The 26,657-nt window shown below is 44.0% G+C and overlaps 1 protein-coding gene across 1 annotated transcript in view; it reads left to right on the top strand.

The window, feature by feature from the left end:
• The window catches only part of LOC124132730 (integrator complex subunit 1-like), a 75,496-nt gene extending 63,441 nt beyond the window's left edge, over positions 1-12,055 (top strand). Inside the window, exons 35-45 of the mRNA XM_048400894.1 lie at positions 1,174-1,255; positions 1,514-1,770; positions 2,312-2,429; positions 2,851-2,984; positions 4,115-4,304; positions 5,160-5,287; positions 5,742-5,950; positions 6,907-6,977; positions 7,187-7,278; positions 8,018-8,127; positions 11,271-12,055. Of these exons, the coding sequence (XP_048256851.1) occupies positions 1,174-1,255; positions 1,514-1,770; positions 2,312-2,429; positions 2,851-2,984; positions 4,115-4,304; positions 5,160-5,287; positions 5,742-5,950; positions 6,907-6,977; positions 7,187-7,278; positions 8,018-8,127; positions 11,271-11,389 (1,510 nt within the window). The 3' untranslated portion in view covers positions 11,390-12,055. The remainder of the gene's footprint in view (positions 1-1,173; positions 1,256-1,513; positions 1,771-2,311; positions 2,430-2,850; positions 2,985-4,114; positions 4,305-5,159; positions 5,288-5,741; positions 5,951-6,906; positions 6,978-7,186; positions 7,279-8,017; positions 8,128-11,270) is intronic.
• The last annotated feature ends 14,602 nt before the right edge of the window (positions 12,056-26,657 follow it).

Here is a 26,657-nt window from a genome sequence, read left to right as displayed (position 1 = left end):
TGCAGAAAAGATACTACTATATATCGCTGTGTATAAGGCGAGTTTTTCGCACCTAAAATGAGGGGGTTAAGAAGGGGGGTCGTCTTATACACGGGATCTCACATTTTTTTCCAGTTGTTTCACTTTCAGCTTCCACTGGCGATGTCAACCAGCGTCCGATAGCCAGCCCAGCATTTGACAATAAAACTTCGCATTTCGTCCTAAATAACTGTTCCAATAACTATTTCCGTACATAAACATGATTTGTATCTTTTTTCCTTGAATAAAGTTTAATAATTTCTGCAAAAAAATTGAAATGACCCTCGCCTCGATGCAGATTGTCAAACCAGCTGACACGGTAAAACAATCAACAGTAGAGAGTAGAGAGCCGGAAGTACCGGGAAGCATTTGCATATTGCATATGTGACCTAACATGTGATAACCAGTGAAGCTGAAATCAATTCCCGCTGTTTTTACAGTTGTATTAACAACTGTTGGAGACGGTGTGTATAAGTGATTGTGGAATAAACACGCTGAATTTGAAGCAAACATAAGCTTAGTTAGTTACAACATAGTTAATTGGCGATTAAATTACTCACCATTGTCTCTTATATGTTATTACTTCATAAATGAATTTTATTTAAAGGTATTTAACCTTTTATTTTGATGTCAAACTCATTATGTTCACTTGATGTGAAGACAAAATTATGTTACGATACTACTCAAAATACGTTAAAGAACACCTGAGTATTTTAATATGACTATTGTTAATCTGTCATGACAGAGGTGGCGGCAGGGGTGATCCAGTCGTCTAAGGCGCTGCAATTCACTGTGCAGAGTTGTGTCACAGTGGCACGCCAAAACCTTTGACTGTGGGGTCAAATTCTCGTTTCTAGGTTTGTCAGAACCATACCCATGCTCATGTTTGGGTTTCACCAAAGTTGTAAACATCTGAGACCTGCATCACTTCGGGCTTTCCTCCCACATTAAGCTGACACGCCATGATATGACTGGAACACTGTCAAAAACAGCATTAACTCTCTCACTCACTGAAATAGGCCCAAGGTTAAGAAAATCGGATTCTTCTTTCAAAAGAAAACTATTGTATTTTTTGTTAGCAGTAACAATATGGTCTCACTGGGAGTTAGTATTTGTATGTGTTTTATCCATTAACACCACAAACTTGTATTTCAGCTTCAATGCAACATCAGTGTTGGACTTCCTCTGGGCGTGTATCCACATCCCTAAGATCTGGCAGGGACGGGAGTGCAAGAAGGTAAGGGGCTTCCTTCACAAGCATCTAGCAGGAGGTCTTTATTCACAGAGTTGCTTTGTCAAGAATTGAAATCTTTCTCTGATAAAAGCACTGTCAGGAAGATAGTTGTAAGCTGGCCCCATTCCACAAAGCCATCTTAGCGCTAAGGTGATCTTAACTCCAATGCTTTAACACTGGCTTATGATAGTCGTAGCGCTAAGTTCGCTTTGTGGAACGGTGCCCTGGTTCCTTGTAAGGACTTGTGTTTTGTTTTCCCAGATGGACAGTTGTGAAGACATTCTGAATCCCACCATCAGCCAGGTGATATGTGTGGTGGACTACATCCTAGAAGAGGCTGATGACTCCAGGAACACAACTGCAGGAGAGTCCTCCCATCCAGCTGGTGCTCCGAGCCCATCCTCGTCCACCCTGGAGACCCTCTGTCAGAGGATGAGCCTGCTGAAGGCCTGCATGGCCGACAAGGATGTCCGACTGAGAGCTGTGGTGGATCATCTTCAGGGAAAGCAAGGCCGCAGGTATGTGTCATGTTGCCAACACTCTCCCCTCTGCTAAAATCGTTTCCCCTTCTCAATGCTCTCCCCTCTGCTGAACACACTCGTCTGTGCTCAAATCCTTCCCTTTGTTCGAATCTCTCCCCTCTGCTCAAATCTTTCTCCCCTGCTCAGATCTCAAACCCTCTGCTCAAATCTCTGTTCAAATCACTCCCTCTACTCAAATCTTTTCCCCCTTCTCAGTGCTCTCCCCTCTGCTGAACACACTCCTCTGTGCTCAAATCTCCCCCCCCCCCCCTGCTCAAATCTCTCCCCTCTGCTCAGCACACCAACCTTAGACATTAAAGTTGGTCCGCTAGTCTGAAAAACCAAAGTGCTTCCTGCTTTGATTTACAGTGACTACAAAATAAACAGACATGTAGCTTCGTACTTTCTGCTTTCATTGTACCCATGTAGAGAATCGAACGCCACTGTTCCCCCCCCCCCCCCCGTTGTTACACATAATACGTAACCCCCCTTGTAGTTGTGTGTGTACAGGTCATGTATGACTGTGTTGTTGATGTAGCTGCCTGCAGACGAAGCTGCTGTACGAGCTGTACCTGCAGTATCCCTACATCCTGTCCTGGCTCACCGACAAGTCATGCATAGCTGCTGAACACGACACTCACGACAGCCCCAGTCAGGTGAGAAGAACATCCCCAGCGAGACAATAATAAATACATGTAATTCATGAATATTCATATGAAATATGAATATAAAATTGTTCATCAACTTTTTTGAATATGCATAACTTAAAATGGGACGAATCTGAAATGTTCATGAATATTCATGTATAGTATGGTTCATGAATATTCATGACTTTGATAAAAACATCCACTTCATGAGTTCATGAGTTATTAGATTTATGCTTTCATAAAAAAATTTAGTCCATAAATCTAAAAAATTCCTTAATGTTCATGAAATGGTCTCTTTATGAATATTGATGAACTTTCATGAATTCTGGATTTATTCATTACATACATGAACTAATCTGTGTATGACCTGATGACTGGCTGTGTGTAAGATCCAATGTGTTGAAGCCCTGATGTTCTGATTTGTGTACAGCTGGATGTCATCTCCCACCGGCTGCTGATGGCGCTCGGTCATGCCGTCCACGGACACACCGCCGAGAACAGGATGTATGATGCCAACCTCGGGTGCCGGAAGCTGGCGGCAGAGCACCCTCAACTCATACTCCGGTGAGAAGCCGATTTTCCCCCTACATGATGCTAGTTACCTGATATCTTGAAGTTGTGAGTTAGTTGGGTTTAACGCCGCATTTAACAGTATTCCAGTTATATCACGGCGTGTCAGCATAATGTGGGAGGGAAGCCCGAAGTGATGCAGGTCTCAGACGTTTACCACTTTGGTTAACCCAGGAGCACGGGTATGGTGCTGACAAACCTAGAAACAGAATCGGGGTGAGCCGGGATTCGAACCCACAATCATGTTTCTGGCGTACCCAAGGGATGCAACTCTGTACAGCGAATCGCAACACCTTAGACGACTGGGCCACCCGTGCCTCCTCATGAATTTGAGTGGAAAAGCATTTAGCTGGATCTCATTCAACAAAGCATTGATTGTTCCTTACTATCAGCATTAAGGCTGGTTTTTTCCTTGGTAGTAAGGGGCGGTCGGGTAGCCTAGTGGTTAAAGCGTTCGCTTGTCACGCCGAAGACACGGGTTCAATTCCCGACATGGGTACAATGTGTGTAGCCAATTTCTGGTGTGCCCCGCCGTGATATTGCTGGAATACGGCGTAAAACCATACTCACTCACTCACTCACTCCTTGGTAGTACAGGTGAAGTCAGTTGTCAGTATCCTCTCCATGCTGCTCTATGTTAACACCACAGCACATCACCCACTCACTCACACATCCTGTCAATCCAGTCTCTTCACATCTTGAGACCTGTGAAGATCCAGTTAGAAAAGGTCTTCAGCAACCCATGCTTGCTGTAAAAGACGACTGCTTGTCGTAAGAGGTGACTAACAGGATCGGGTGGTCAGGCTTGCTGACTTGGTTTATACATGTCATCGTATCCCAATTGCATGGGTTGAAGCTCATGATATCAATCACTGGACTGTCTGGTCCACACTCGATTATTTACAGATGCCGTCATGTAGCTGGAATAATGCTGAGTGTGGCGTTAAACAACAAAGAAACAAATCCTATCTTGATGTTTATTCAGCTTACTTGTGGTCGGTTGTGTGGCTGGTATGTGACTGTTGCTCATGTTTTCAGTCACCGGTTTGCCTTATCACTGCTGTAGTGGCTAAGCACCACTGTTTCTGGATTTATCATTGTTGATGATGCTGATCATATTTCAGTCAGCTGCCCATGTTGGCGGCTCTGCTGCGGGGCAAGACTCAGTACAAGATCGGGGAGATGAAGCACCGCAACTTCCTCACACTCTTCTCCAACGCCCTCGGCCTCCTGGAACTACTACAGCCGCTGGTGTTCCGTGCCGAGTACACATCGCTGCCCGATATACTGGAGACCTACTTCACCCTCATACAGGTGAGTTCATTGTCTGATATACTGGAGACCTACTTCACCCTCATACAGGTGAGTTCACTGCCTGATATACTGGAGACCTACTTCACCCTCATACAGGTGAGTTGACTGTCTGATATACTGGAGACCTACTTTACCCTCATACAGGTGAGTTCACTGCCTGATATACTGGAGACTTACTTCACCCTCATACAGGTGAGTATGTTGCCCGATATACTGGAGACCTACTTCACTCTCATACAGGTGAGTTCGCTGCCCGATATACTGGAGACCTACTTCACCCTCATACAGGTGAGTTCACTGCCCTATCAACTGGAGACCTACTTCACCCTCATACAGGTGAGTTCACTGCCCGATATACTGGAGACCTACTTCACCCTCATACAGGTGAGTTCACTGCCTGATATACTGGAGACCTACTTCACCCTCATACAGGTGAGTTCACTGCCCTATCTACTGGAGACCTACTTCACCCTCATACAGGTGAGTTCACTGCCTTATGTACTTACAACTTAGTTCATCGTCATACAGGTGAGTTCACTGCCTGATGTACTCACAACTTAGTTCATCGTCATACAGGTGAGTTCACTGCCTGATCTACTCACAACTTAGTTCCTCGTCATACAGGTGAGTTCACTGCCTGATCTACTCACAACTTAGTTCCTCGTCATACAGGTGAGTTCACTGCCTGATGTACTCATAACTTAGTTCCTCGTCATACAGGTGAGTTCACTGCCTGATCTACTCACAACCTACTTCACCCTCATTCATGTGATTTCACTGCTTGAATCACTCTTTGTACCACTCTTCTGACTGTATATGTTGAATGTGAGTCATCAAGTTCACGTTTAATTTCAGTCTCATGGCAAAGAGCAGCGGCTGTTAGGCTCCATCATTGTCAAGTTTATCACATTTCTGAATGGTTTTGTCAGCTACGATCCTCAGCGTGCCATGTCCCTCCTACAGAGATATGTCATACTTCTTGGGTAGGTAAAAGATATTTGTCTTTATAAAGATGATATCTATTTTTGTTGTACAGTACAACTTGTACTGTATGTCAACACAATGAAAGCAGTTTTGAAAACCTACTTAATTTCTTTGTGATGCATATACAGATTGTGAAGAAAAAATGTCTTATCTGTAAGAAAATGTATTATTTTCACTGCTGCTGGAAATCAGTGGGGATCCAAGGTTAGAAATGGTCCATAGCATCCTATGCTTGGTGTAACAGGGCGACCCTATGGATCGCCTGGTCCTCCTTGGTGACTTGGTTGATGGCGTGTCAACGCTAAAAAAATCAATAACAGGATTGTCTGGTCCAAATTCAGTTATGTACAGGCTGCCATCATAGCTGGAATATTGCTGTGTTTTGGGTTAGTCAACAAACAAAAAAACAACTTCTGATGAAAGACTAATTGCCTGCCTGTGTGCCCTCTCCAGGGATGTGTCGTGTGTCTATCCCGACCTGTCAGAGCTCAAGTCCCTCCTCGCCGGCCTGGCCCTGCCCCGACAGAACAAGACAGAGGCAGACGCCACCAGCCAAGATGACACCACGCCAATTGGGTCGCCGATACGGGCCGCCTGTTTCTGGTCATCAGCTCACCTGGCCCCGATTCACAAGAAACTCCAGAGACGCAGATCGGTGGAAGGTGAGGAGGTCTCAAGGTTGTCCGCTGTTCTGTATCTTGAGTATTTGTCAGTGACAGATTTAATCATTCAGATTTGAAAATACCTAACTCTGTCTATTCTGTTGTGCTAAGCACACTATGAACTGCTGCATCAAATTTACACATTAAGATAAAGACGTGTGTGTGATGATAAGGAAATAAACATTGTGTGGGTCGGATGGCGAACATACCTGTCTGCAAGAGAGGCACGTGGAATGTCGTGTTGACTCTTTGTCCGTGATAACAAACGAATCAGAACAAAACAAAGACTGGCAAATTGAAAATGGAAAAAAAAGGCAAAAAAACAAAACGAATACCCTTGGTGTAAAAACACATCTCCACAACGTCGCGATAAGAAAAAGAATGCGTTGGCTGGGGAGGCCACGTGTTTAGCGTGTGTGGGCCAACCAGCAGAGAAAGCAAGCACATCCCAGATTGCTGGAAGGTCACCATGGTAATGCGAGGTGTGTTCAGGTGAATTGTTTTTAAGAAGCTGGAAACCTTTGTTTTGGCACGTTTCCACTTAGGATTGAAAGAAGAAAGAGAACTGCATGGTGTGAGATAGGATAAGTTTAACAAATATACAATTTATTTTAAAATTTGCAATTTTGAATCCATATAATCGAGTATTTGGCCCTATGTCATTATTTGATCTCAGCTATTTTACCTCTGCCTTTAGATTCTTTTTTTTAATTTTTAAAATTCATTCTAAATCTCCTTTTTTCTAGGTCTGTCATTGATAGGAAATTTTAATATCAATAACTTATGTCAGTATGTTGATTAATAATAAAATAATTATTCTATATGTGTATAGATTAAAAATGACCCATGTGGACCTGAAATTAATTAATATACTGTTAAATATTAACCCTAACCACTCACTCACTCATTTTTGTTACAGAACTACGCACACACTCACTTACTCGTTTTTGTTACAGAGCTTTTGGATGTACTGCACGACCTCGATGAGACCTCAAAGAGAAAGGTGGAAATCCTTCAAAACTTTGAGGTATTTTGTTATGCAATTGTCTGAATAAATATCTTCTTGAATATAGCCAGGAATTATATTATCTGTGCACTGTTTTAAACATAACTTTTTGCTGATGATGGAGATATGATAAGATAATTCAAACCATCTGTGAATATTTGTTTTTGTTGAACTTTAGATTTCAAGATGGAGCTGGAAATATGTTAATGTGTGAAAATGGAATATTTCAGAGTGAGCTCCGGCAGCTGATGTTGGAGTCCAATGACAAATGCCGCAACCTTGCCTTCGCTCTCGTCATGCGACATCTCCGAACTGCCCCATCGTGAGTACCAGTCACTGATATGTTGATTCTATAGTTTAGTTTACAGAGGTCACACAGACCATAGTTTCTTTAGTTTAGTTTACATGGGTCACACAAACCATAGTTTCTGTAGTTTAGTTTACAGGGTCACACAGACCATAGTTTCTGTAGTTTAGTTTACAGAGGTCACACAGACCATAGTTTCTGTAGTTTAGTTTACAAAGGTCACACAGACCATAGTTTCTGTAGTTTAGTTTACATGGGTCACACAGACCATAGTTTCTGTAGTTTAGTTTACATGGGTCACACAGACCATAGTTTCTTTAGTTTAGTTTACAGAGGTCACACAGACCATAGTTTCTGTAGTTTAGTTTACAGAGGACACACAGACCATAGTTTCTTTAGTTTAGTTTACATGGGTCACACAGACCATAGTTTCTGTAGTTTAGTTTACAGAGGTCACACGGACCATAGTTTCTGTAGTTTAGTTTACAGAGGTCACACAGACCATAGTTTCTGTAGTTTAGTTTACAGAGGTCACACAGACCATAGTTTCTGTAGTTTAGTTTACATGGGTCACACAGACAATAGTTTCTGTAGTTTAGTTTACAGAGGTCACACAGACCATAGTTTCTTTAGTTTAGTTTACAGAGGTCACCCAGACCATAGTTTCTGTAGTTTAGTTTACAGGGACACACAGACCATAGGTTCTGTTTTTCTGATTACATTCGGTCTGTCACCTTGATTTCTCCTCCTCCAGACGGTCCAGTGAGTTTGTTGCCATGTACCTGCAGTGCCTCAGCGACAGCAACCCCGACATCATCAAGACAGCACTCACCAACATGACCGAGTTCACCGTCCTGTGTCAGGGTAGGTACATCATCATGCATGATCTCTGGATCGCCCACTTGCCATCACGAATTATGTGATTACCATGTCAACTCTCACACAGCAAGTATCATATAAAATAGTGATAGATGTTTCTTACATCATAATGTAGCCAGTATGATGTACAACAGGATAGCCTGGGAAAAAAGTGTAAAAATGTAAGTGCTGTTTAGCTGAATTAAAAGTTCGTATTTTGTGTTCTTAATTTGTTACAACCCAAACAAATCTCAAAGCGCTATCAAGGAGGCGTGGCTTTATTAGCAGGGCTGTCTAGGCCTGCAAGCTGATTGGCTATCACCTCCAGCCAGGTACAGAATAGATGCGATTGTTTCATTAGTTGCGGGGAGACCAGTTCAACTTCCAAGAAACATTCACATTCCATGATAACTCAAAAACTATTATCACTGTTAGAGTTGGACATATTAGCAAGTTACGATCAGGATACTGCAAAAAGGAACGAAGTAAGTACGATCGATGTTTCATCATTTTATACAGAGGCCCTAGAATATCTCAAATTTAATAGCACAATAAATGACAGTACTGAAAGGCGAACAATAAATGCAACTGAAGAACAAGTATGTTTTGCACATCATTTTCTCACTGAATCGTGAACTCAATTTGTCATATAAATAGCCTTTGTCACTAACTGTGTAATTGGCATTTTAGAAGTTGGTGAGTAAATAAGATAACGTACAACTTTATGGATAACAAATTTATCACATAGGAGTACATTTCAATCCTTTAATCCCACCCTTGGATAGAATGTCTAAGGGTTAAAAAGGGTGAAGAATAGGCTTGCATTGCTAAGCATGTGTGCAGCCAACCATGACTGAACAGAGGCTTGCTTGCTAGACTGCGAGTGGAGGGTCGGGCTTGTGCGATGAAGCGTGTAATTTTGGAGAAAATCACCTCCAACATGACCATATATGGAACCTCTATATATTTGTCTCCGCTGATAGAGACCTTATTTAGTCTCTGCTTTCGATGGTATGAAACGATGTTATGATCTCTCCAATTCTGCAAAGGGTTTTTTCATCTGCGAAACCCATTCTCCGTGTCACACGCTGTGAGGTTGCTGGCATGTTGCTAAAATAAAAATAAACTTATGGCATGACACCCTTATTTACCCACTCACTCACTCATTGGACGACAAGACACAAGCATATTATTATCAAGATGGAACACAAAGGTTGAGTATGTCGTTATGATCCCTGAACTAAATGAAGAAACACATGGAAAACTAGGCATAGCATTGGTCAATGAAAATTGAGACAGTTTGATTTATGATTTAGTTGTGCCTTGCTTTTTTTCATTTTTTGTGATATCCAAGAGTGTCCAATAGCCCGTAGCAAAGTCTAGTTTTCACCTTGCTATTTTAGGCCTACTTTTCTGTGCTATTGTGAGAGCACTAATGATAGTCCAATAAGAGAATGATTAACAAAATTAACTTTCGGGTTCTAAAAACGTGGTCCTACTATGGCCACAATCATTGCCTGTCGAATTTTCAGTGAAATTATTCCAGAAATCAAGCTAAGCAGGTAATTTCGAAGTGGTTCAAAGTTTTCAATCAACTTGCCCATAAAATGCAAACGTCATTGTTTTTTTACTCGAACAACTGAATGCTTATTGCTGTGACTGTGATGCAGTGCTATTTTTAGATGACCCCTGCTGAGCATTTCATGTCGCCGCAAGGTGTAGTGTTAATTGATACTGTGCAGTCTGTATGGTTCTGGTATTGTTAGAGCAAAATCTGTGGTAATCTGTTTTGTTTGTCAGGAATGAAATCTCAAATCTTCTCATTATCTAATCGATCAGACTGTCTGCTTTGGTAGTCATCTTTGTGAAGCTATTTGAAATACGAGTAGCGATCTGATTGGATATTGCATCTTATATATCAACGACAAGGGACACAACTTGTGTTATACACAGGGTGGCACCAAAATCGAGCCAAGAAAAGTAGGCATGAAATGGGAAGGGTGGGAACTGAGGGGCCTCTGCTCCATTATTTTTAATGTATGTCGTAGGCCATGTCTGTGTACTGAAGGAACTGTTCTGTATGTTGTAGGTCATGTCTGTACTGAAGGAACTGTTCTGTATGTCGTAGGTCATGTCTGTGTACTGAAGGAACTGTTCTGTATGTCGTAGGCCATGTCTGTGTACTGAAGGAACTGTTCTGTATGTCGTAGGTCATGTCTGTGTACTGAAGGAACTGTTCTGTATGTCGTAGGCCATGTCTGTGTACTGAAGGAACTGTTCTGTACGTCGTAGGCCATGTCTGTGTACTGAAGGAACTGTTCTCTCTCTTGTAGGTCATGTCTGTGTACTGAAGGAACTGTTCTGTATGTCGTAGGCCATGTCTGTGTACTGAAGGAACTGTTCTGTATGTTGTAGGCCATGTCTGTGTACTGAAGGAACTGTTCTGTATGTCGTAGGCCATGTCTGTGTACTGAAGGAACTGTTCTGTATGTCGTAGGTCATGTCTGTGTACTGAAGGAACTGTTCTGTATGTTGTAGGCCATGTCTGTGTACTGAAGGAACTGTTCTGTATGTTGTAGGCCATGTCTGTGTACTGAAGGAACTGTTCTGTATGTTGTAGGCCATGTCTGTGTACTGAAGGAACTGTTCTGTATGTCGTAGGCCATGTCTGTGTACTGAAGGAACTGTTCTCTCTCTTGTAGGTCATGTCTGTGTACTGAAGGAACTGTTCTGTATGTTGTAGGTCATGTCTGTGTACTGAAGGAACTGTTCTGTATGTTGTAGGCCATGTCTGTGTACTGAAGGAACTGTTCTGTATGTTGTAGGCCATGTCTGTGTACTGAAGGAACTGTTCTCTCTCTTGTAGGTCATGTCTGTGTACTGAAGGAACTGTTCTGTATGTTGTAGGTCAAGTCTGTGTACTGAAGGAACTGTTCTGTATGTTGTAGGCCATGTCTGTACTTAAGGAACTGTTCTGTATGTTGTAGGTCATGTCTGTTTACTGAAGGAACTGTTCTCTCTCTTGTAGGTCATGTCTGTACTTAAGGAACTGTTCTGTATGTTGTAGGTCATGTCTGTGTACTGAAGGAACTGTTCTCTATCTTGTAGGTCATGTCTGTGTACTGAAGGAACTGTTCTGTATGTTGTAGGTCATGCCCAGGTAATTCTTCAGAAGGTGTTCACCATCGGCGTCACAACATCAATGGAGACATCATCCTACATCAGCGAGACACTGCAGCTGCTGAACCTGGAGAATGCCCAGACTTGAGAAGATACAAGGGAGGCAGTGTACAGCTGAACTGTGCTGGCTTCAAGCGGGACCACAGCTGTTCTCGGTGTTATAATTCTGCTTGTGTCGACCTCACAAAAGGGCTACAGCTGTTCTCAGTGTAATAATTCTGCTTGTGTTGACCTCACAAAAGGGCTACAGCTGTTCTCAGTGTAATAATTCTGCTTGTGTCAAACTCACAAAAGGGCTACAGCTGTTCTCAGTGTAATAATTGTGCTTGTGTCAAACTCACAAAAGGGCTACAGCTGTTCCCAGTGTAATACTTCTGCCTGTGTCTGCCTCACAAAAAGCCTACAGCTGTTCCACTGCAAAATTCCACTTGTGTCGGTTTCACAAAAAGGCTGCAGCTGTTCCCAGTGTAATACTTCTGCTTGTGTCGACCTCACAAAATGGCTATGGGTGATAAATCTGCCAAGAGTGAAGTACATTCATCACAGAGATGTTTAAACAGCCATGGCCATCTGTTTCCCAACACAGATCTGTTGTATTGAAAACAAGACAGGATAGGATGAGCAGGCTTATTGAAGCTGTTACATGTCCTCCCACCATGTAGCAGTGGTTGTTAACGAGAGTCTTCACATCAGTGAATGTGTCCATATTTTGTACATATTACTCATATGATTGATTAAAATGATTCATTAAGTAGTCACTGGCTCTTCTACAAACTTGTCACCACATGAAAACATCCCCAAGAACAGCTCCCTGAACAGCTCCCTGAACAGCTGCCTGAACATCCACATCAGTTGGGGTGGGACTGGGAGCAGATCCTCTTCACCACAAGATAAAAAAAAAAGTCTATAAGGCTAAAAGAAAAATAGTCTTGGTTCTCAGGCACCGCCCGCATCATCATAAAGTCCACAGCACGTTTTGTTTTTATTTACATTTTCAAAAAATCCTAATACTTAAAAACAGTGCTGTCCAAAGTAGTACATAATTACCTCCCTCTACACGTGCACTGCTCAACTTAGCATCTGTGTTAGGGTCATGGCGGCAATAGGAGTTGGTATGCTTGTTTATGTTGGGAGGCCCATTCGCAGGTTGATGGTACACAACTGTTTATTTGGTTACATACTAGTTTGAACAAGCAGAAAAAAAGAAAAAAACACCGTCGGCATTATATTTTCAAAAGTAATTGCCTGAGATCCAGTTCTTTTATTTTTTAAGCCTAAAATAGTGTCTAGAACAGAGGCCAAAACAGAGATACAAAATGTACCTTAAATCAATGATTTAAGCCACCAAAGTACACTTTCTCTTCACATTCACCGAAAGTGTTTGTTTGTTTGTTGTTTAACACCGCACTCGGCAATATTCCAGCTATATGATGGCGGTCTGTAAATAATCGAGTCTGGACCAGACAATCCAGCGATTGACATCATGAGCATCGATCTATGGAACTGAGATACGATGACATTCATCAACCAAGTCAGCCAGCCTGACCACCCGGTTAGTCGCCTCTTACAACAAGCATATACATTAACCACTTTCTGTTATAGATATTCTCTTCAAAACAAATAGGGGATACCCGGAAATAACTAAAAAAAATAAAAAATTGGAAGAGATATTAGTTTCTTGTAATAGTTGTATCATAATAATGAACGAAGGGCACATTACAACCGGTAGTGAAGTATGACAGTAGATGTTATGACCATCAACGATCTTGAAGGTTGATGGAGCTAAGTGAGTGAGTGAGTGAGTGAGTTTATATTTAACGTCACATCGGCAATATTTCAGCAATATTGTGATGAGAAGTTGTACATTAAGAAAGATGGGAAATTTCAAAGTTTATGTTTTTGGATGAGTAGTGCGTAATACCACCACAATTTCATTCATTCACTCCACGAGGCATACTGCATATGAGTCTCCAAGTAATGATTTGAGGGCGTCTGTTCCACTCATCTTGCAGCACCTAGCCACGTTCAGCCAATATTTCGTGGTGTATGGCTTGATTGAAAGCCTCACAATGTCGCTGCGCGAAATCAATGAGGTTGGGTGATATCCATGGCGTTTGCGTTATCATTTACACACCATGTCCATCTGACGTCAGTAATCTGAAAGACGACACCGGTATTACCTTTACATTGCTTTTACAATATCGGCGTATATCAACAGTTGCACCGTGACAGGGAGACAGGCGCCTTGTGTTTTTGAAACACTGTCCCCGTGAAGATCCGGGGTAGAAGGGGTCTTCAACAACCCATGCTTGCCGTAAGAGGCGACTATGTTTGTTGTAAGAGGCAACTAACGGGATCGGGTGATGATCAGGCTCGCTGACTTGGTTGATGCATGTCATCGTATCCCAATTGCGTGCATCGATGCTCATGATGTCAATCACTAGATTGTTTGGTCCAGGCTCGATTATTTACGGACCGCCTCATATAGCTGGAATATTCCTGAGTGCGGCGTTAAACAACAAACAAACAACAAAAAAGGAGACATTGACCTCAAGCACTTGACCTCTCCCCCAGTCGCCAGTACATATGCACTGGACATCGCGTGTGATCACTTATGCAAGGAAGATGGTCAGTGACATTGAGTTCGTGAGTGGTAATTGAATTAAAACTAAGCAGAGCCAGAGGCATCATCATGTTAGTGGAATTAGTAGATTCTTTGTTGATTAGCTACTGATTAAGAGTCTGAAGGTCCAGTGCGACTCTTTTCCACTGACCGGCAACGTGAGTACCAGCTTCAAGCGTAACACAATAGCGGAAATGGGTGGAACAAATTTGTAGTTTCTAGCTTTTGGTTATTAAAATGTATGCCCACATGGCCAATATTCAGGCTGAACTAAAATCCACTTCTTTCAGAATGAAAACGTATGCTTTCCCCGAGTGATAGGTCTGCAGCAACCCAAGCTTGTCATAAGAGGCGACTAACGGGATCCGGTGGTCAGGCTCGGAGACGCTGATGCATGTCATCGTATCCCAGTTACGTAGATCGATGTTCATGATGTCAATCACTGGATTGTCTGGCCCAGACTCGATTATATACAGACCGCCGTCATACAGCTAGAATATTGCTGGGTGCGGCGTTAAAGAATAAACAAGCAGTTTCGTAATGTCTAACTACGGAAATGACGCATTTCAGAATGCTGTATGTGTGATGTTACAACATTATCTGTATGTGGTCACAATACAACCAGCGTGTGTCTCTAGGGTCGGAATATTGCATGTTCGAATCGTTTATGGTCCTTGGTCCGTCAGTTTTTAACGTTAACGATTAGCTGACGCGCCGCGGTATAATCGAAAAACTTTTCAGAGCGGCATTAAACCCAGCTCACTGGAAATGAAATGTGTAGGTTATGCACCCATAAAATTCTTTGAATTTTTTTTTCATCGCTTGTGTAAGACTTTTTGTTTCCATGTTGTGTTGTTTTACGCCGCAGTAATCATGTCTGATCCAGGTAAACCAGTTTTTTCATATCAGGAGAAGAGTTATGTAATGTCGGGGTACAATGACATCCGATCAACCAAGTTATCGAACCTGACCAAATGAGAAAATATCGCAAAGATAAAATATTACAAAGGAAACGTTTACGTACACCAATAAATTCTTTAAATGTTGCGTGCAAGTACGATTTTATGAGCGTCCAGCGTATCACAGTGCTGAGCCCCGCATACCCACAAAATAGACACCTTATCACGCGTAAAGTTTTATACTCACCGCAAAAGGAAACGCGAAACATAAAAAACATTTAGAGAAATATATCGTTTTGAAGAGATGTTTCCAATGTGTAACCACAGTGTCTTTATTCTTATCGCGTCATGCTGTACGTGATTTCCAAACTTATCCTGCACGAGCCAAATGGTGCATCTCGAGTGATGGATCTAAAATGTCACATGTGATTCGTTCATGAGCGTCGGTTCACATATAACAGTATGTTCGTTTGTGCATCGAACCTATCTAATATCTCTTGAAAAAATCTTCATATATTAACCAACATGTATCGTGTTGGCGTTTCTTTTGTCGGTGAGAATACATGCACTACAGTCATTGCAAGCGCACCATGTGTAAATTCGTAAATCAAGTTGACCCGACATTCATAACGTGGCTTACATATCATCTGTGAACAATCACATCAGCGTTCACGATGATGAGCTTTGATGAGAGTGTTGATTCAGGGTGATGACCGGTCACTGGGGGCTAGTATTAGATATATAATTACTATGGACTAGTTCACTGAGCAAATTAACCAAGGACACGGTGTCCGGCAGGGCCAATGGCCATATGATATATTTGGCTGGAGGTGGTGTTAATTATCTGAGATGAGAGAAAAACATGTTGGGGAAACTTATACCGTGGTACCTCACATAGGTTTTCTATTGTGTGTGTGTGTGTGTGTGGGGGGGGGGGGGGGGGGGTCCTAATGTAGTATGCTGTAGACCAGACAATCCAGTGAATGACATCATGAGCATCGATCAACCTAATGGGATACGATGACGTGCATCAACCAAGTCAGCCAGGTTTAGCAAAGACCCGTGTAGATCCGCGTAGGTCTTCAGCATTGATTGATTGATTCTGGTTTTACGCCGCTTTTAGCAATATTCCAGCAATATCATGGCGGGGGAAACCAGAAATGGGTTTTCCAGAAATTAGCCTGGAGGTTAAAGCGTTCGATCGTCACGACGAAGACCCAGGTTCGATTCCCCACATGGGTACAATGTGTGAAGCCCAGTTCTGGTGTTCACCTCCGTGATATTGCTGGAATATTGCTTAAAGCGGCGTAGAACAGTACAAACAATACTCACTCATTCACTCAGAACTGTCAACGCGTATGTCGCCCGGGGCTCAGCTCTTAGAGGAATCAAGGACAGCATAGGCATCACTGTCCCGGAACTTTTAATGCACGACATATAAACAATAAACAAATACACAATGAGCGGAATACAGTACAAACATAGCGATGAGATGAGTTTCCAGCTCTGACATACATGAGGTGAGCGGTGTTCCAGCGCAACTGACCGCCTCCGTGGTCTAGTGGTAGAGCGTCCGCCCGGAGAGCGCAAAGGTCCGTGGTTCGATCCCCGGCCGTGTCATACCAAAAGACGTTAAAAGATGGTACTTGTTGTTACCCTGTCTGGCGCACGGCATTAGGGGCTAAAAGAAGGAATTGTCGGCTCGGAGTCAGTATACTGTGTCTGAGTGGGGCATTCATGTTAAACTGCGGCATGGTATCTCAGTGTGCTAGCACTAATAATCGGCATCAGTCCGGACTAGTACAAGCAGCCACACACACACACACCCGTGCATGCACGTCGCTATATAAGTGCAAAATCTTGGACGCGACGTTAAACCCCATTTCACCTCACCTCCAGCGCAACCTCAGGGCGCTTCCTACTTGTATATTCCAACAACATGTATGTTGAATATACAATCAAACCCCGTTGTCTATCATCTAGCGGGCCCGTGATGTAACTTCGAGATACCCGGACATACGAGATAACGAGGCATGACCGCCCATACGGATCAATATGCAGAATTATAGATACACAGCAAAACGATTGGATTCACAGGAAGTTAAGAACGCCCCAGACGTCGGAAAGGGTTGAGATGACATACATGTATATCGTTGGCACTTTGGTTGGAGATGAGTTTTAGCAGCGAGTGTATATAAGCCTCATATATTCCTATATAAGCCTCAGTCATATATTCCTATATAAGCCTCATATATTCCTATATAAGCCTCACATATTCCTATATAAGCCTCATATATTCCTATATAAGCCTCATATATTCCCTGAGTGTAGGAAGTGAAATATGTGTGTCTGACTATATATTCACAATGTGGTCAATACAAATTAGGAAACAACAGCTGGGCTATCATGATGTCATGATAGCCTGTCATTAAAGTTGAGAATGGCCGGAGGGTCACATGGCCGAGGTGCAGACTGACCACACATGTCATGTTTACTCAACCGCAAAAGAAACGCATAAAAATGGACTTAAAATGCGGATAACGTTAAGACCATAAGAGATATGTAGAAGATACTGGTAGAATAGGCAACCCATGCTTGCCGTAAACGGCGACTACAGCTTGTCGTAAGAGGCGACTAACGGGATCGAGTGGTCAGGAACGCCGACTTGGTTGATGCATGTTATCGTATCCCAATCCCGTGTATCGATGCTCATGATGTCAATCACTGGATTGTCTGGTCCAGACTCGATTATTTACAGACCGTCGTCATATAGCTGGGCTATTGCTGAGTGCGGCGTTAAACAACAAACAAACAAACAAAACCTATGTGAAGAGTTAGGCCGTCACTGACGACAGCTGTCACCATGGACCACGGAAACTGTAAAGTTTAATGCTACAAGCATAGATGCTGAGTGGGTCAACATTTCCCCGTATGTGATCCATTTCGCCCATGGACAGGAACACATGTACAGGAGGTTAGCTCTGACCATGCGTAGCAGGAAGCGGGTAGGTAGCAACTGCGCATGCCATTTCCTCCAATGGGATTTCATCCAAGCACACGAAGCATGATTTAGGCAAGTTTTGAGCCCCTTTACCCCATGATTTTAACCAAATCGAACTTCTACCATGCACAGAAAGGGCTTCCGGGCCATAAACCTTTAAGTATTTACATACAACACTCAATAAGAAGTTCGATATTTTTATCTGTACCGTGACGTCGACGGGGCAGGATACGCTCACGTTTTCGCGAACAGCTGGTATCATCATAATTTGATATTTACTCATGACGTACTTGAAGTACGTTAGTATTAATTTTTAAAAATGTCGTTTTCACACTGAAAAAACGCCAAGCTTTCGACTCGTCGCTATCGCGCCACATGACACCAAATTACTACATTAAAAAATATCGAACGTTTTATTGAGCGTTGTATATAAATACTATAACGGGTATGATTGGGAAGGCGTTTGGTGCACGATCTAAACTCGATTAAAACTCGAGTTAAAAGGGCTAAAAACGTGACTAAATCATGCTTCAAGTGCTCGGATGAAATCACATTTTTTAGTGTACAGCAAGAAAATGGTAGCTGCAAACTTTCGGTTTGACATGGACAACGCTTACCCCCTGCGAGTAAGTGCCAGGCAGTACTTGATGCTAATGTTGGACACACAAGATATTGAGTCCGCATGACCTTGACCTTTGTTAAATGTGTATTGTCTTCACAATGGACACGCGTCCACTGTCCTGTTTGCATATGTTCAGCGTGGATCCTTGCTAACAATGTCAGTCACTGGATTGTCCGGTCCAGGTTCTGTTATAAACAGGCCGCCGTCATATAGCTGGAATATTGCTGAGTGTGGCGTTAAACACGAAACAGATCGGGGGGTGAGGCTTGCTGTCATCGTCCCCCTATGTATTGATACTCACCATTTCAATTATTTTGTCCCCAACGGACTGCGGTGTTAAACAACAAACACCAACAAACGAAATGTATGTATATACACCATTTATATTTTGTTCGTTTTAGTTTGGTAGTTGGGGGCAAGGTGGCCTTGACCTTCACGTGATGAGGGCGACGGCCGCACAGTTCCCTGAAACCTGGGTCGCTGTGGATTATGTCCCTTTGGTGAAGGCCTATAGGATAGAACGGAAGTGTTGGCCCTTTTCGGGCAATAGTCTGATGTATGGAGACTTATATAGTCGTTAATCAGCAGCATACCAATGTGAAATTATTATATTATTTAACAAAATACTTTCTTACAGTATAACTTTTTAATGATCATGATCTACTGGCACATTTATCACTAAATTTGCGTCTTTCGAAAACCCAAAAAGTTCCATGTTGACGGCAGCTGAGATATTGTCTGATGGTCGAACAACGCAGCACGTTGAAACGTGACTGAAATCAATGACGCGACGAACGACCTATTTTTTCCGGATGTAACCAGCACACCTTTTATTTACTGAACACCATCAAATAATCTGGTCAGTGTCACTGTTAACACAAACAAATGGACTATTTATCTTGGGCATAACAAACGAAGGCTTCATAAATATTGTTTCAGTTAGTGCTTAAAAACAGAAAGGCGACAAACAATTTTGGGGGACCCATAATGCCTTATTTTTCATAATTTATGGTAAAACCTGGGGACAAATTGTATAGTTCAGCTTGTTCGGCATCAACCCCAGCCCTCACAATACATCGTGGATGTACAGTGGGTAGTCCAAGGTGTTTAATGTTACTTGTTGGGACAGTTGGCAATCAGTCAATCGAAGCGGTTATGTAAGATATTAAAAAGTCCGGTATGTTAATGAATTCCAGAACCCGTTCACAGCTCGATATCTTAGTTTGTGCAAACATAACAGGTCATGTTGCCTGTTGTGCTTTCAAACCAGAATAATATCTTTAATCGCACATTTTACATCTGATACTAAGTTTTAGTAAAGATTCATACTGATGCTGAACGATCTGACTTATTTGAAAATTCGGGGGCACGGGTGGTCCAGTCGTCTAAGGCGCCGCGATTCGCTGTGCAGAGTTGCGTCCCTTGGGCACGCCAGAAACCTATGATTGTGGGTTCGAATCCTGGTTCGCCCCAATAATGTTTCTAGGTTTGTCAGCACCATACCCGTGCTCGTGGGTTTCACCGAAGTGGTAAACGTCTAAGACCTGCATCACTTCGGGCTTTCCTCCCACATTAAGCTGACACGCCGCGATATAACTGGAATACTGTTAAAAGCGGCGTTAAACCCAACTGACTCACTCACTATTTGAAAATTCATGTGTATAAAGGATATTATGTTCGTGTTCAATTTAGGCACGAGTATTGTAAACATAGTATGACATGAACACGAATATAATGTTCTATTTATTACCGAAGAATATGTCTACTTACAGAGACGAATTTTAGTGTTAACCTACATGGACAGCAAGTCGCAACAGCAGCGGAAGCACAATTTGTCGAATGACGTCAACAATCTTCAGCTATGACGTCGTTTCTAGTGTGACGTCATTCCGACCTCACGTCACAATAAGATTCGAATGACGTCAACAATGCCGTCCGGATGATGGAAACAATACCCTGTTGTCGCGTGACGTGATATATTACCCGGGACACAAGCTCCTCACAGCGATAGTCCGTTCGCGGAGCTCTCTATACTTGTCACCAGTCAAAACTCCCCACTGTGATAGCTGGCCCCAACCATGCTTGGAGTTAACTCGCAACCGAAAGACCGTATGTTTACAAACAAGTGACGACTGTCGTGACGCCGAATACACTTACCGCTGCTAAATTACTTTTTGTTGTTGTCAATTTGAATTTCTATTTCATTAAAACTATCATCTTTAATTGATAAAGTAAGAATGTAAGGGAGAAGTTGGTTGATTTTCCGTTCGTCTGCAATCTCGAACCAATCTGATTATTAAAACAACAAAGTAAATTCATCTGGAAAACATGGTCAGTCGTAAACCTTTTCAAAATGAAATATGATGGAAACCCCAAAGACATAAACAAAAGTAAAAACGTTACTACATTTGGGGTTAGAGGGCAAATTTGAAGATTCTTGTAATGGCCGCGCCCACACTGGTGGCAGCGATGTTACCGAGAGTGTAACGAATTAAGGTGTCACGCGCGGGGAAGGGGCTTGATGATTTACGTGTGTAAAGCGACACTCACTCATTATAGCTAAAATGGATAGAATTATCATGAAACCGCCCGCATATTATCCGAGATGAGCGGGCCACTGTAACTTGATAATGCCCTCATATTGTTTGACGGCGGGCCATTATCACGCTAGACTGGTTCCCGTTCGTTCCTGCGACAGACTGGGACATTGGTTGCTTTGGTTTGTTGTTTAACGCCGCACTCAGCAATATTCCAGCTATATGACGGCGGTCTATAAATAATCGAGTCTGGAACAGATATCATGAGCATCAATCCACGCATTTGGGATCGATGACATGCATCAACCAAGTCAGCGAGCCTGACCACCCGATCCCGTTAGTCGCCTTATAATATTTGAAAATTCGTGTGTAAAGCGATACTCGCACACTCACTCAATATTTAAAAAGAAGTGTGTAAAGCGATACTAACTCACTCAATATTTGAAAAGACATTTGTTAAGCGATACTCACTCACTCTATATTTGATAATTCACAGTGTCCAGAACCAAATGGGTGTAGTACCATGGGTGATGAAAGAATCGCGTGGTCCTTGACATTGTTTGAGTAGTATAGTTGACATTTCCTTTCCTCAAAGGCTCAGTGCCGTGAACACGAACATGAAAGAGTCGTGAAACGGTAACCCCCCTTTTGTTAGACAGCCAGTTGTTAGACAGCTCCAAACAACATTTCCAGATGGATGTGACCGCCTCCGTGGTCTAGTGGTAGAGCGTTCGGCCGGAGAGCATCATACCAAAAAACGTTAAAAGATGGTACTTGTTGGTACCCTGTCTGGCGCTCGGCATTAGGGGCTAAAACAAGGACTGGTCGGCTCGGAGTCAGTATAATGTGTATGAGTGGGGTAAATCACCCGACTGTATACTGGGCCAGAGGACGTATCTGTCTTTCTATTATACTGGATGAAAAAAACTCAAATGAACTTTATACATTGATTTCTATTCTAGAAATAAAAACAGTAAGCGAAAAAGAGTCAATTGTTTGTTTAATGTTCCTTTCGGGAACCAACTGTACATCAACAAATTATCTAGAATATTGATTTCCTGTAACCAGATTCGTGTCGTTAACATTTGAAATATAAAAATTCAGTCACATGTAACACAAGAAAACAGTTCGATAATATTTTCAATGTCAAATCTAATTCAATTAAATCCCGCTATAAATCGAAAAACAGACTATAGTAATGTTTCAGAATTTTCTGTTGTTTCAAAAATGTCAAAGCCGGATGTTTGTATACTTGGCATATATACCTTTTAACTTAGATAAAATATATTCAATGGCAATAGTATTTGTGACGTGAATCTTTGTCACCATTAAACCTTGAAATGGTTTTTGGATTTGAACCAGGGAAAATGTTAATAAAGAAGCACAAAGGAACAACCAACCAAATAAGGAAGAGAATATATGGATGTCAACTTCTTTATTATAAGGAACACAACGTTTCGGAGTATATGCTTACCCCTTCATCATGTGAATGATTGCTATGAGGCAGAGATCATATATATGTACATGTAAGGGCAACAACATTGATAAAATAATGAGTGTGAGTTGGGTTTAACGCCGCTTTTAACAGTATTCCAGTTATATCGCGGCGTGTCAGCTTAATGTGGGAGGAAAGCCCGAAGTGATGCAGGTCTCAGACGTTTACCACTTCGGTGAAACCCACGAGCACGGGTATGGTGCTGACAAACCTAGAAACATAATCGGGGCGAACCTGGATTCGAACCCACAATCATAGGTTTCTGGCGTACCCAAGGGACGCAACTCTGCACAGCGAATCGGGGCGCCTTAGACGACTGGGCCACCCGTGCCCCCCATTGATAAAATAACAAAAGGTGGATAATAACAAAGGGTAGAAACTAACAAGGGAAGCCAACAGATGATTGGCGCTGATAGGTGATTAGCAATAGACAATTAGAAGTGTTGGCTTCCATGGTCTATTACTAATCACCTCAGATTTCAGAACAAACATCACTTTTGATCGTTTTGATATATACTATGCAAATAAGTAGGGGATAGTGGGAATCGTCAAGACATATCTTCTGATCTATATGGTATTTGCAAATGGAAATGACATGATCATATCTGCTGGGTGTAGGCGATCAGATCTAATGGGTTCTAAAGGTTGGTGTGAAGGGATGGTGGCGCACGAAGTTGTTAAAGAGGTCGGGGGTCAAATTCGGAATTTGCATTTTACAATCAACGTCACTAAAATACATCTTCGAGGCATGCTTCTGATGAGTCCCCAATGTCAGCTTGACTTACGTTGTTCCACTCATCAGTGAGAGCAACACCGAGGACAGTGTGCGTGGTGGGTAGATTTTGACCTTTACGTACACGTCTAACAGTGACGCCCCAGACGTGGTCAATGGGGTAAGGGTCAGGACTGAGTGCTGGCCATGACATGACATGGATGTTTTGCTGTTGGAGGAATTGGGTCACAATCCTGGTACGGTGATCACGCGCATTATCATCTTGAAAGATGAAACGTTGCCCAACACGTGCAATAATGTCATACCGATAGTATTGAACTGTGGATATGCCATGAACAATATGGAGCGCAGTACGGCCAGTCATTGTCATACTACCCAATGCCATGATGCAACCGATTTCTTCATGCTATCATTCTAACTCATCTGTCCTGGGCCTAGGGCATCCATAGCGGCCTCGATCATCGACGTTGTTGGCTTCGGGTCCATAATCTGCTGATGGCAGTTTGAGAAACATGCAGCGTTTTGACGTGTGCCCACCTGCAACATAAATGATTAAGCGTATTCAATAATGTGTCTTTGAGCGTTTGCGCTGAGTCTGAGTGACAATACCCGTGAAGATTCCGGGGTAGAATAGGTCTTCAGCAACCCATACTTGCCGTAAAAGGCGACTATACTTGTCGTAAAAGGCGACTTACGGGATCGGTCGTCAGGCTCGCTGACCTGGTTGATACATGTCATTGATTCTAATTGCGTGGATCGATGCTCATGATATTAATCACCGGATTGTCTGGTCCAGACTCGATTATTTACAGACCGCCGTCATATAGCTGGAATATTGCTGAGTGCGGCGTTAAACAACACACCAACCAACCAACAACCAACTGAGTGACAAGGGTAAAACTAGCAATCCACCACTTGCTCGTGCTTCACGACTGTCACAATGCTGTGTTTGGGAGCTTGATTTCTTCGGACGTGTTCTTGCTACATAAATCACTTACTTTAATAGCGAGACAATGGTGTGTTTTCCTGTAGTTTCACCTCGAAGCAAACTATCGCCTAATTGTTTTCAACATAGTATATATTACCATGTCACGCCTCAGTGAAATCGACAGGTGGCGAGCCATAACGAACCTTGAGCCAGGGACCTAGCATCGTGACGACGCACGATCAATACCACGTCCACAGGAACACTATATGTCACTTTAATATGGAGACGACATCAGCAGAACAACCACGTCAGAGGCCATCAGCACCTTACTCCAAGACATATAGGTTCGAACCATGCATTTCGACACCACCACGACAACCATCCAACACCACTACACCTATCCCAATCCACATCACCCATCCAACACCGTTACACCCATCCACAACCACTACACACATCAAACACCACTAGGCACATCAAACACACATACACGCAATACCACTACACCCATCCAACACACCTACATCAATTCACACAACTACACCCTCCCACCATCACACACATCAAACATCACAACATCCATCAACCACCACTGCACCCACCCAACACACCTACATCAATTCACACAACGACACCCTTCCACCATTCAAATATACCTACTCCCATCCATCACCACTACACATCACCATGATCACCACATCCCTCCACCAAAACCACACCCATCAACCACCACACCCCTCCACCACCACCACACCCATCCACCACCACCACACCCATCCACCACCACCACACCCCTCCACCACCACCACACCCATCCACCACCACCACACCCATCCACCACCACCACACCCCTCCACCACCACCACACCCCTCCACCACCACCACACCCATCCACCACCACCACACCCATCCACCACCATCACACCCATCCACCACCACACCCATCCACCACCATCACACCCCTCCACCACCACACCCCTCCACCACCACCACACCCATCCACCACCACACCCATCCACCACCACCACACCCATCAACCACCACACCCATCCACCACCACACCCATCCACCACCACACCCATCCACCACCACACCCATCCACCACCACACCCATCCACCACCACACCCATCCACCACCACCACACCCATCAACCACCACACCCCTCCACCACCACCACACCCATCCACCACCACACCCATCCACCACCACACCCATCCACCACCACACCCATCCACCACCACACCCATCAACCACCACACCCATCCACCACCACACCCATCCACCACCACACCCATCCACCACCACACCCATCCACCACCACCACACCCATCAACCACCACACCCCTCCACCACCACCACACCCATCCACCACCACACCCATCCACCACCACACCCATCCACCACCACACCCATCCACCACCATCACACCCATCAACCACCACACCCCTCCACCACCACCACACCCATCAACCACCACACCCCTCCACCACCACACCCATCCACCACCACACCCCTCCACCACCACACCCATCAACCACCACACCCCTCCACCCACCACCACACCCATCCACCACCACACCCATTCACCACCACACCCATCCACCACCACACCCATCCACCACCACCACACCCATCAACCACCACACCCATCCACCACCACCACACCCATCAACCACCACACCCCTCCACCACCACCACACCCATCCACCACCATCACACCCATCCACCACCACACCCATCCACCACCACACCCATCCACCACCACCACACCCATCCACCACCACCACACCCATCCACCACCACCACACTCATCCACCACCACACCCATCCACCACCATCACACCCATCCACCACCACACCCATCCACCACCACACCCATCCACCACCACCACACCCATCCACCACCACCACACCCATCCACCACCACACCCATCCACCACCATCACACCCATCCACCACCACACCCACCACCACCACACCCACCCACCACCACCACCCACCACCCCCACCACACCACCACCACCACCACCCATCCACCACCACACCCACCCACCACCCCCACACCCCACCCACCCACCACCACCACCCCACCACCACCACCCACCACCACACCCACCACCACCACCACCACACCCACCACCACCCACCCCACCACCACCCACCACCACCACCCACCACCCACCACACCCATCCACCATCACACCCATCCACCACCACCACACCCATCAACCACCACACCCCTCCACCACCACCACACCCATCAACCACCATCACACTCATCCACCACCACACTCATCCACCACCACCACACCCATCCACCATCACACCCATCCACCACCACCACACCCATCAACCACCACACCCCTCCACCACCACCACACCCATCAACCACCACCACACTCATCCACCACCACACCCATCCACCACCATCACACCCATCCACCACCACACTCATCCACCACCACCACACCCATCCACCATCACACCCATCCACCACCACCACACCCATCAACCACC

This window comes from Haliotis rufescens, unplaced genomic scaffold (genome assembly GCF_023055435.1).
Source record: "Haliotis rufescens isolate VD_foot unplaced genomic scaffold, xgHalRufe1.0.p SCAF_20, whole genome shotgun sequence".
In the NCBI taxonomy this organism is placed as follows: domain Eukaryota; kingdom Metazoa; phylum Mollusca; class Gastropoda; order Lepetellida; family Haliotidae; genus Haliotis; species Haliotis rufescens.
This window is presented reverse-complemented; position numbering and strand designations above follow the sequence as displayed.